The sequence below is a fragment of the Toxorhynchites rutilus genome, chromosome 2 (assembly GCF_029784135.1).
Source record: "Toxorhynchites rutilus septentrionalis strain SRP chromosome 2, ASM2978413v1, whole genome shotgun sequence".
Classification (NCBI taxonomy): Eukaryota; Metazoa; Arthropoda; class Insecta; order Diptera; family Culicidae; genus Toxorhynchites; species Toxorhynchites rutilus.
In genome coordinates, this window is record NC_073745.1 from 340,918,314 (window position 1) to 340,931,283 (window position 12,970).

Consider the following 12,970-nt stretch of genomic DNA (forward strand, 5'->3'; position numbering starts at 1 on the left):
GCAAAAGCTCATCTAGCAAAAGCTGCAACAGAGCCGAATTTATCGTGTACATTTTTCTCATGTTGTATATTACGATACATCATCGATACACATTTTTATCTATTACACATTAGCCGTTTAGGCGTTGGAGAGTATTCCTATTATATTGTGACTAATTACTTGGTCACCACTGTACAACCTTAAACCCACTAATAAATAAAACGAGCCAAGTCAACAGCCTGTGATGAAACACACAGCTGTTTGCCATTTAACTAGAACCTTTTTTACACCCTTCTGCATTCCCGCTTCCAGCCTACCCGCTATGTGAGGTCCAGGCATAAGCGCGACTGCAAATGAGGCGTCAAATTACACGTGACGAACGCAAAGGCGTTCGACCCGCCAAATTACTAGAAATGCATTTACTGATTTTTGTCTCTCCAATCGTTTCCAATATCTGTCTCGTTCTTCCTTTATTCATTCATATTTTCGGTAAGCACAAATTAAGCAATGGTTATGTAGAGTTCATATATGCAGACAATTTTAAGCGATATAAAAAGAAACGAGTTAATAAATCCACACAGAATAATTCTGAGTCTGAATCCGACGCAACTAGTCTTTTCTAGTTGCAGCACCGGATAATCAAATACATGGTGTAATTAATAAGTTGTATTGTAGCAGAGGAGTTTTTTTTTTATCTTCGCTTATTTTTCGTCGGCCTATTTCCGCCACTTTAGTGCCAATCACCGACATCAGGGAGGCGACTCCACCTGTTCCTACCTATCAGACTCAACAACTCATGAGCCGGGCCAACTTCTTTTACTTCCGCTCCGAAGGAAGACGTAACCAGAGATTTTTCGCCTCAGAAAATCCCAACGACGCCAGCTGGGATTGAACCCAGGCCGATCGGATTGTGAGGCTGTTACGCTAACCATACAACCACTGGCGCCGTCTGCAGAGGAGTTGTATTGTAAACTATTCTATCGATACACAACACATGTCGCATTCTTCGGCGTAAGAATATTTCTATTGTTCGAATTATCACAGCGGGACTGTTGATATGAGGCCTCCATTGTTCTGTTTATAAATAGCATCAATTAACGATGCAACGATCGTATGTGAGGGGCTGGGATCACCATCACATGATGATTGATGCATGGATGTAGTGGCTAGAATAACACACAAAGATGGTCAGTTGAGGGCCCTGAGTTATAAGCTCATGATTGTTCGCTTAGTGGCGGACACGCAACCAATCAGGCTACGAAGACCCCAGCCAGGGTTGCCACATTTAATTCTGTATAATTTTTCTGATAAAATCTGTATATCTGTATTTTAAGCAAAAAAATCTGTATCGAAAAATTAAGGGATAAAATGAAAATAAAGGTTTATTCTCATTTTGGATTTATTTTTCTTATTCATGTCGTATCAATACAACAACATGCATCATAAAAAGGTTTTCTCATAATCCTCTGAATTGTATGATGTTCATACATATTTATGTCCAACTTTGTCTTCAAATTGTTCAACAATTTCATCTTTTAGGCCCCTCCTTTAGTCGACACATAGTTCAAAATAGAGGCAAAATAGAGTCTATAATTGTGAGTGTCAATAGATTTCCGCACTTTGTTTTGTTTGTAATATAGAAGTCACGACAAATCGATTTGCTTCTTCTGCATCGATACCAACGTAAACATCCTCAGGTTTTTTTTCAGAAAGTCTTCAAAATCTTCCACATCAAGCGAATGGTTACACGTAGCTCTCCAAACATAGGTTACCCAACATGATCAACAATAACATTATTGTCTCATTGGAAAGTTCGCAAAAATGAGAACTTTATATTTGAAAAGTGCAATAGACGTTATGGTTATACTTAACATGGAACGAAAATAATAGCTTAAGCTCTTCAAATCGCTCAAGATTTCGCCTAACAACTGCCTCCAACGAAAGCCATTTCGTTTTATAAATCAAAAATCAAATCTATCTATGCATGCACTTTATTGAAATTAATATTTTGAAATGGAATTTTCAAAAATCTGTAAATTCTGTATCTTTGCTGAAAATCTGTATATACTGTATATACAGATTGTGGCTGCAGCTCAGGCGAATTTGCAACCCGGAGGAGAGATCCTCTCTGGAGCCACCAAATGTGGCTGCAGGTTGCGCTAACGCGAAGGTTTTCTGTATTAGCCACCGAATGTGGCTACCAACGAGCGTTGATTGTGCAATCAACCCAAAAGAGGAGGAGGAAGGCCCTTTATCGGACGCTTTCTGGTAGGCCAGATCACGTAGAGCACATAACGAGTATGCGCCTACTGATGCGATCCGGTGGTACCACGTCACTTAGGAATTTCTTGGCCGGGCGGAGCCAAAGTGGGAGGGAAAGGGGATAGGGAGGGTGGATGGCGGAATTTCGGATTCTTTTGCCGAAGCTGTTCGGCACGTGATACTTACCAATGCCCGATGCGTTGGGTTGGTTCCTGTTTCCACAGCGTCCTTCCTGGTCTCGTCTATGCCGGTGTCCTTCCTGCCTCTCCTATAGGCGTGTTGTGGATGTGATATTTGCTCGCCACGATGCGTTGGCATCCGTGGTCTGATTTAGAGACAGTGCCACACGGCTTGGTTGAAAGTAAGTTTGAAAGAGAGTGACTTTATTTCAGGTTAAGCTCGCTTTTATATACAAAACATTGTCTCCTTGTGCGGTCTTATCTACCCCAGAAGGGCGTAGCATAACAGATGGAACACACAATTATTTGTTCTATCTATACCAGACAGGAGAGCGAGGGCTGATTATTTACACGCACACAGGCGTGTTTTCTTTTCCTTTTCAAACATTTGTTTATTATTCTTAGCGAGCTCTCTTCGAGATTCTCGCCGCCTACGCAATTGTTTTATTGTCCTAACTCGGAGATAGGCTCCGTTAATCGCACTCATTGTGCTCTCTCTGGGATTTCTCCCGTCCTTCGGTATTTAACGATCGGAGATAGGCTCCGACTGTAAACTCATTGCATCTATTTGTTCGTTTACACGGCGGGTTATCGCTAGGCGGAGGGTTGTTATGCTATTTTCTGTGTATTTAGGATAGAGCGTGATCTAATCATCTGCTCTATCATTCTGCGTCGAATCATGCTCTAAAAGTGTGATCCGTGCGGCGACACAGATTCTGTATCTGAAATTTGGCGAAAAATCTGTAAAATACAGAATATTCTGTATATGTGGCAACCCTGCAGACAGCTTAAACCAAACGACCCGTTGTCGAGCGGGAACACACCTTGGTTTTTATTTATGAAAATTGGAATAAGTCGTTTCATGTATCAAGTCTTTTTTTAACACAACTGCTACCATATACAATTTTACACTTACACTTGTGCTAAATTTTTCACAATACACGATCACGTCATTGATATGAAATTTCACGAAACAACCAACATTAAAGTTCCAAATTTAAATTTTAATTGCTAGAATTAATCGTATCACTCACCTTACTTGCAATATAAAAATGCCCCCGACTTGCATATATTTGCAATACCGATTTCCCCCGGGCACCTTGGTTCAGATATCTCTGTTAGGGAATACATTTCGGTAGGAACAAATGTTCTCCCTACTTTCATGTATTTTCAATGTCGATTTCCTCCAGGCAGCTTGGTTATGATGTCTCTGTTGGGGAACACATTTCATACATTTTCAATGCCGATCCGCCGCATGTGTCGTCAATTTTGACCATTCAGAAGTGGGTATTTCTGTTAGGATAGGGGTTGAGATTTTTTTCTTCAATATAAAAAAATGTTATGGAGCACCGAAATCGATTGACGGCAAACATTTCATCAATCCATCATGAGATGACTGAGCAATAAGCGTTTGAAATAAGTCAATTTTCACGATGTGCTCGATTTTCGATTTTTATTTTATTCCCCGATATGTTCCCGACAGACGTAATCCTACGTCAAAAATCCATGCAAATTAGAAAATGTTCTATCCAATCTAATGATATCATTGCCAGGACATGAATAGTTATGAAGCTACATATGTATGTAGGATCCCAATATTTATGTGGGGACGGTTTTATCAATTGAGGGGCTTAGAATGCAAGGGGTGTAAGTGACTTGATCGATTTCTCTTCACCAACTTTTTCTTTAGTTGATAACTCAATTGCAAAAACGTTCCAATTTAAGTTTGCTATAGAATATGATAGGTGAGGTTCTGACCTATCTTCCACATTGTCAACTACAGCTGGTGAATGTATTTGAGGCTAAGCTATGACCAAAAGAGAGAGTTGATGTAGAGAAATCGATCAAATCACTTACACCCCTTTCATTCTAAGCCCCGCAATTAGTATTTTATGTACATTTTAAACATCGATATAAGAAAACTTGAGAATGTTGTTTTCCTGTTAATGCTGGAATATTTATATGATTTTTTATTTATGAGTTTTCTATTGAAAATAGAAAGTATTGTTGAATAACTAGCTGACCCGGGAAACGTTGTTCTGTCATATAAATTATTTGGTTGTTCAATAAAAAATAACTAAGTATTGTATGACTAATGTATAACTAATGGATTGGAACAATCTATAAAATTGATCGAATGTGATCGATAAAATCAGACGAATGAAACGATTTGAACGAAAGCGTGTTTACTGTTTATGCTGCTGGGAACGACGGTGCGCATTCTCATTCGATAAACAAACGTGAAACATTCTTGGTCTCTGTGGTCATATTTTTGTTTGACATAACGAAAAATAGAGCACTAAAACGATGACCATCGACAAAAATTGTTTTTACTTTAACCAAACAAAAAAACATCATTTTTCTAATTCAACCTATTTCATTCACATAACTGACATGTTTGATGCATTGAACGTTAAATATAAAGTGAAAAAAGTAATACATTTCTGTCACAAAATGGAATCGTCGAGAAAAATGAAACAAAGAAAATCAATGCAATGATTTGCCTCTAATTGGACATACTGATGAACCACTCAGTACCGCATTGATGGCGATTGAGACCTGTAACACAACACAATGAGACAACACAATAAATAAAATACAGGAAAATCGTTTATTAATTTTACAAAAAAAGGTTTAAAACACTCAGTTTATCGTGTTGTAGAAACATGTCAAACGCAAGCATTGGTTTGATCTGCCAATAGCAAAGGCTGTGTTTGTGTTGCTAATAATAGCGTTTCCCAAATGAATGCATTCTTCCTAACGCGGCTTCTGTTAATTGTGTCGTAGGAATCGCAGTCATTCGCTCTCTACCTTTGCGTATATGTCGACCATTAATTGCTGGCACAGCTCACGACATCGCGGAATGACGTTATCCTGACTGCGTTGATTCATCATATGATTCATATAAAAATACATCGAGCACACTTTCTTGTTTGCAACATGTTTATAGTTTTTGATTCAAAATATCCGTGGTATCCCTTCAGAGAGGCCAGGGGATTATTCGTTAAAGAAATTTCTTCTGACTTGCACTGTGGTCACAAATATTGTCATTGTGATTGTCATGCAATCACATGCTATCCGTGCATGTGTGGTTTGAATAATTACAATAATTCGTTGTATTAATTCAAAAAATCTTCCCGCTCGCCGACAATGCGTCTGGCTTTAGGAAAAATCAAGTTACTTGTGCATGTATGGATGAATGTTTGATTATGCGAACGTAATGTCATTTGTCATTTAACAACGTAAATTAATTTGTTCTGTTTGAATACGAAAGATGGTTAAAATATTCTGATATTGCTTATACAAAAATGCTTAAATTGCGAATAAAAATAGGGGACCGGGGAGAGAATTTGGGGTATATGTGTCTTTTTTTGATGTCAAATTTCAGAAAAAAATATGAAATAAACAAATATTCGGTAAAATGGACTTTTATTTGCATTTTTCCGGTTTTAAATATACAGTAGTCAGTACCCTAGCGGTATCATACATAGTTTAGTTTACCTATTCCCATGCCTGTCAAGTTTTTTGTGTATAATTTCATAAATGACGGTCGAGCCGTTTCGGAGGAGATCGACCACGAACATCGTGACACTAAATTTTTATATGTATAGATGGTTCCGGATTTTTGCTACCACTGCTACTTATACAACCCATTGAAGAGCAGTTCAGTTAATATATCAAACGGGACCACCCCTTGAAATTTCGAATGAGTTAAATTTACGTATATCTGAATCGTTACAAAAACTCAATTTATTCTCCTTAAAGTCCAACGTCAAGGCAGAAAGCTTTCTGCTTTTTTTCACATTCAACACATCCACAATCATAAATTTATGTCGAATTACCTAAAAATTTAAGTCGAATAACTAAAACAAACCTTATGATTTTTTTCGTAGAAGCATTACTCTACAATTTCATCGATTTCCAAAATATCTAGTAAATGACACTTTATTATGTTTAACTCTGCTGACTACAATTATTCTATTGTATACTGAACATATTGAATTTTATTTCTCAGGTTTCCACTGTTTTTTATATGATATTACTAGCTGACCCGGCAAATGTTGTTCTGCCATATAAATTACTTCTAGTGAATATTTTTGCTGTTGAATAAAAAATAACTATTGTATTGTAAGTGTGTTTAAATGTTTTAACGATCCATAAAATTAATCGATTGTGATCGATGAAAGATAGATTCCACGTGAATATCGAGCAGATACGTGAAGGTTTGATCGTGTATTACATTGGACCGTGGGAAAATGGACTTCCCGAACCCGAGTGTGATGTGGAGATAGAGATGAGATCTATGATATTCAGAAAATAGAGCGCTTTAGACTATGACCACCAACCAAACTTGAAAAAAAACAAAAAAAAAATCATTCTCATTTCATCACACCATTTTCGTTCATGAATTGTGAAACCAAAGATACGCCAAACAACTTCATTGGAGCTGATGCACAGGCCAATTCGGTATCTCATTATTTCGTCGTAGTGATTCAATCAAGGAGTATTCAAATCGGTATTCTGAATTCGAAACACATCCATATTGTTTCCTTTTTTTCACAAACTTGAAAATGTTTTTATTGCTCTTCACCGAACTGCAGAGCTTGACATTAATATGAACATTGAATGTTTACTCAGCTGGGGCGAATATGGTACTACCCAACGATTTGGGACGTCAATGATATTTGTTGATATTTTACCATTTGCGCTTCACAGAAATAGCTAAATGTCGAATTTCAAGGCTGTCACCTTTGCACAACTCGATTGAACTTGAGTTGCGATTCATTCGGGTAGTTCTGATTCGATCGGATTTTAGAATACAGGAGGATAGTTGATCAGCAGATAGATTTAGAATTTCCGAGGACAATACTCTATCCTTTTGCTCAGAGTGCATTTTGTCGACTAATCAAACTAAAAAATGCGTATAAGGCCTCGCTTTTGCTATTCAACCGAATACATCCAGCAACATGTTGGACGAAATACGTGTATGCATTTCTTTTGTTTGAACAACCGTGCACACTTTTGAACAAAGGCTGTGTAAGTGTTGCCCATGATAGCGTCTCGCAAGTGAATGTATACTTCCTTGATTGTGTCATAGGAAGAGCAACCGTTTGCTCTTTACCTTTGCGAATATGTTGACCATGGATTATTGGTACGGCTCAAGACATCGTAGAATGAAGTTGTGGCGCATTGGATCTACACACGTGTTCTCCAACCCTTTTTATATCAGAATTGACGACAATAGCGTGATTGTTATTCTGCATTCCGAGCATGTGGGTGCTTAGAATAATTTCAATCATTCATTTTGCTCATCTGAAAAGGCCTCCAGCTTGTCGGCGATGTGCCTAGCTTTAGTCGAATTAAGGTTACTTGCGTATGTGTGGGGTGAAAATTCGATGAAGAGGATGAAGTGCCATCTGGCATTTAACAACGTAACTAAATTCGTCCTGTTTAGAAAACGAACGACGGATCAATTGTTTGGTATTGTTTACATTGCTTATATAGAAATACAAATATCGCGATTAAAAATAGGAGATAGGGGTAAAAACTGATTATATATAGTTATATGTATTAAGCCAAATTTATGCAAAAAATACAAAAAACAAAATTATTCAGATTTATTTTTCCATAGGGCCACCCTAATCGGTATTAAATGTAAAGTAATCGGTATCCTAGCGGTATCATATACAGTTTACGACCTATTCTCATGCCTACCAAGATTTTTGAGTATAATATCATCAAAATCGGTCGAGCCGTTTCGGAGGAGTATGACCACGAACATCGTGACAAGAGAATTTTATATATAAGATAATCTATTCTGGCTAAACCAGCACTTGAACATTGGTGAGAATAAAACTGAACGTTGCTCGTATTGTTTTTGTCACTGAAATAATTTTCAACTTTCTAGCGAAATTGTAAATGTTTCATATTACCAATCTAAGAGATCTTTTACCATTGTGTCCAAACGGTAAACGCTAATTTCGCAAAAAAAAAACAATCACCTCGAAGATATTTTTCTGAAAAGCTGAAAATCCTCTCCCTCAATTTTCCCGGTGGGCAGCTTTAGACATCGATTCATCACCGAGAGTAGAAATAAAAAAAGGGGCAAAGGAAAAAAACCTAAAAGACGACTAGTTCAAAAACCCATCCCTGGTCCATCATTTCTCCAGAGGTTAAGATGAATCAGCTATCTTCTCCCGAAGGACCATGCAGGTGTGAGACGGGTTGAGGATTTTATTTCGCTTTCATTTATTTATTGAAACCCATATTCTTCCGTATTCTATGTGCGGAAAACCTTCAATAGACAGTCAAACGGACGATGGTCCCGGCTCCAAGTGGGGTAAAGTGGAGCGGAGAAAATCTGCCCTTTTTTCCTGTATGTGAATATACGCATAAAAGTTGTGGCCATCGGCATCCTTTTCAGGTGTTATGTTCGTTTCAATTTCCCCCCGAATCCACGAAATCCGGGTAAAGGATTGCTCCATTTTACTCGCTTTCCTTTGATGCTTAACGGCCAAACATTCCGATGGTGGTCCACCGGAGGATAAGGACATTTTAACTGTAGTGGCCCCAATAATTGAATTCGCTTGTTTCGGATCGCACGAAGATTTGACGACAGTTTGATAACTTCTCTGACGATTGGCTTTTATTGGTTCCCCGTTCGCAGGTATATATAGTAGGACACATACCACCAGGTTCGGACGAGCGTCACATTGGCCACACGATGCCGTACGGACACACGAGCTTTACGGAGAAGAACAACCTGCGCTATTTGCGGCTGGTGAAGAAGTACTCCTCGATCATTCAGGGACAGTTCTTTGGCCATCTGCACTCGGATTCGTTCCGGGTGGTTTACAGTGACAACGGTAGGAAATGTTGTTTGAAATGTGTACGATTGTAAAACGAATAATGTGAAATTTCTTCTCGCATATGCCAGGAACGCCCGTCTCGTGGATGATGATTGCACCTTCGATAAGCCCCCGGAGGATGGGCTTGTCAAATAATCCCGCTATGCGGTTGTACAAGTTTGACACCGATACAGGCCAGGTAAAGAACCGGGGTTTGAAAAGAAACCTAACTCGATAATACCGTCGTTCCTTCATTTTTTATACACAGGTTTTGGATTACACCCAGTATTATCTGGATCTGCAGCAAGCAAACCTAATCGAGGAAGCGGTGTGGCAACCAGAGTACAACTTAACGACGTATTACTACGGGCTTGGTGAGGTATCAGCTATGGCGCTCCACAACCTGGCTGATCGATTCAACCAACCCGATGACACGCAGTTCATGAAGTGAGTAAAACAAATTTTAAAATAAATGCGTTGTGTTAAGTATACGCATTCGCATAACCCCTCGAGTTATTCGCGCCTCGGTTTGTGTAGAATTTTCGAAGCGAAAACAATTTTTGCGCAAATAAATTTCCCCCTTCACTGCGAGTGGAATTGCGAACCGAAACCGTGCCGTACAAATCTATTCGGTCAAAGGTTGCGATTCCCCACGGGGACATTTGTCAGAAATCCAGGAACAAAAAACTTGACACTGGGGGTATTTTATGTATTTTTTAAATTGATTCAACAACGCCGGAGGAGATCAACCGACCGGCCTGGTTCGATTTTTCACGAGAGAAAACTTTTCGACCGAATATTGCCCACTTTTACGGATCAATAACTTTCAATACCACTTATAAATATAAATATTGGTTTCATTCCATTACCATGTGCTGCTGCTGTTGCCACTGCTGGCCACTGAGGAGAGGGAGGGTCGTATTTTCACCGATTTTATCGCCCGACAAAACCGAAGCATAAAAATCTGTCCGGCCGAAATTTATCTAACCTAAAAGCGTATGAATGTGTATGTGTGTATGCGAGAGGGGGAGAAGGGAATCAGTCCGCCGAGAACTTTAATCCATTTCCACATGAGACACTTTGCTGAAATATTTTCTCAACCCGCATTGCCTTTTTTTTTCTGTCGTTGGATTTTTCGTTCGTTCTGAGAGATAGCAAATTCGAACCACCCGGTGGATTGCGAAGCTTTTCGGCTTTCGGACGAACCGAAACTATTAACTTGGGAGCAAGACAAGCCCGAGAAAGACACATTCCGAAACCTAAAAGAATTTCGGGGTCGTTTTGGATTGAATGAGACTATCCTTGCTGCCATATTTTATCAACGGCGGTGAAGAAACCAGGCCGTGTTCTGCTGTTGGCCCCTCGGCAAACGAAAATCCCGCAAATGACACAGCTCTCGAGCGAACGGGAAAAGTTTGCTGATTTCACACAAGAAAGATTATTATTAACTCACTCCTTTTGTGTACAGGCCCAAAAGTGATCGGAAGCGGCGGAAAAGTGTAAGCTTTTCCCCCTGCTTTAGCAGCTACGAAATGTGGGGCGGGGAGGATAAAAAACGGATTGGATTAAGAGAGTGTGAGGTATTGTTATTTTTGTTCCTCCGGTGATTCCAATGCTCAATGAACTTTGGTCTGTTTTATGGATGGGCTGAGCAACATGGGGATAATATATGAAATGGATTTGAGGAAGCGATTGACATCCGCACAAAAGAACAACAGTATGGAAACGACGGTAATAACAATGATAAGGAAGGATGGTATGTGCGGACGCAAACTTGCGTGAACCACATTTAACGAACCTTGGGGGAGTGGTCTAAAGCGGAAACATAGTTGTTTAAAAATCTTCTTCAGAACAAATCACAAATTTGTTTGGGTATTGTTTGTTGGTTAGCGAGGCAGAACGGATTATATGGATTTCTAGAGTGTAAAATTTGGAATATAAAACGGGCGATTAACTGACTCCGATGATGTCAAAATATTCTCGATAGTTACAGTAAAAATTTAAGACTCAAACCGGCATTAATAACAGAAATAGATAACATAAAAATATTCTTTAGTCACGGTTTTGATAAAAAATATGTATCAATAATGAAAAATTCTGCTCATGTAGTCATGGTCGATGAAATTAATAGAAAGCTGGGACAAAAACATATAACGTTCTTGGGAAACTATTATTTTTTTATAAAAAATCTCTTTACCAAATTCGATGGAAATTGAATCAAAGACAATGCACTGGTCTGACATCGAAGCAACTCTACATTATCCAACTAAATCCCAAATTGCAGATCTTTGCTTAAAAAACAATATCTTATTTCTTATTATTATATAATTAATACCACTTTCATGATCCAGTTTCCAAGTCCTAGAACTGAGTGACTGTTTATGAAACCGAAACAAGTGAGGAAAAGACTGTAGCCAATATCGATACCCTCTTTGACTACAGACTCAAAAAAATACATATTTTATTCAACTCATGCATGCAACTCAGAGTGCCAATGAAAATGGTCATCTCGAATTTCAAAAAAATTACCTTATTAACAAATGTTTACCACCTCGAAAAAACACCCTATGCAGAATATCAGCTCAATCGGACTTAAGGGAGAGTGGCGCAAAGCGGTCAAAGTTAGAGTTTTTTGAAAATCGAAAAATATCCCAAGGGGGAAAAGGAAATTTTTGTTGATGCCAAATGTCTTAAAATTACATGAAACGTCGAGATCTAGTGTCATCTCGAATTTTTTTTTCGTCAAAAATCGACACTGTGACAGGTATTTTTTTTTTGGAATACGAAACGAAATGTATGGTTTTGGGTACCAATAAACGTAAAAATTTTAGTATTTTTTTGAAAAACGTAAGATCACCGAAAATCGGGGTTTTCAAAAAAAAAATTGTTGGTGCCAAATGTCTTCAAAATGGCATTACTAGTCGAGATTTACTTGAAAAAAAATAGTAAAATTTTTTTTTCTATTTTCCGTCTGAAAAACTCGATTTTTCACAAACAAAATTTTGTGAGATAACTGTCTACTAGTTTAAAAGTTATGAATTTTTGAAAAAAGGCATTTTTGGAAAAAATGAGAAAAAATTATTTTTCGGACAACCCTGAAATGGAAATGGTCACCATAATAAAAAAATAAAAAAATACTGGTGAAATGATTTGCGATGAAGACCAAAACTACCAATTTTCACGAAAATCTGAGAACCACTATATATATATATATATATATATATATATATATATATATATATATATATATATATATGTATATATAGCGGAGTTATGGAATTCTCTAGTTATTAAACAGAGAACCGCGACCACTGTTTTGTGGGAGCAACTGGAGATTGTTGATTCAATTGCAAACAATTCGCTCAAACTGTTGAAAATTGTGTTTTTTTTCTCCGTTCTCTTATTATGTTCAATATAGACCCGTCTAACTCCCTCGTAGCTATTTAAAACTAACACAGCCTTAAGGAAGACTCTTCGCTACTCTCTAGCAAGATGCCAAAGTTTTCGTGTAAATCCATAGAGTTTCGGCTTTTAACGGATTTTTGCAATATGTCGTATTCCAAGTAAATAAACCCTCAACATAATGTTGTTTTTCAACATTAATCTGAAAACATGAAATAAAAATTAAATGTAAATAAAGTTAAATCTGTTTTTGTGTGGTTTTTTGTGCAAATTTTTTGTGCATTTTTTAGTGAAATCGCA

At 37.9% G+C, this 12,970-nt stretch overlaps 1 protein-coding gene across 3 annotated transcripts in view; it reads left to right on the forward strand.

Annotated features, from left to right (window-relative positions):
- LOC129766640 (acid sphingomyelinase-like phosphodiesterase 3b) overlaps positions 1–12,970 on the forward strand; it is a 259,803-nt gene that overhangs the window by 226,568 nt on the left and 20,265 nt on the right. For all 3 annotated transcript variants that reach the window (XM_055767217.1, XM_055767218.1, XM_055767219.1), the window contains 3 exons: positions 9,088–9,286; positions 9,358–9,467; positions 9,537–9,715. In XM_055767217.1, coding sequence (XP_055623192.1) covers positions 9,088–9,286; positions 9,358–9,467; positions 9,537–9,715 — 488 coding nt within the window. The remainder of the gene's footprint in view (positions 1–9,087; positions 9,287–9,357; positions 9,468–9,536; positions 9,716–12,970) is intronic.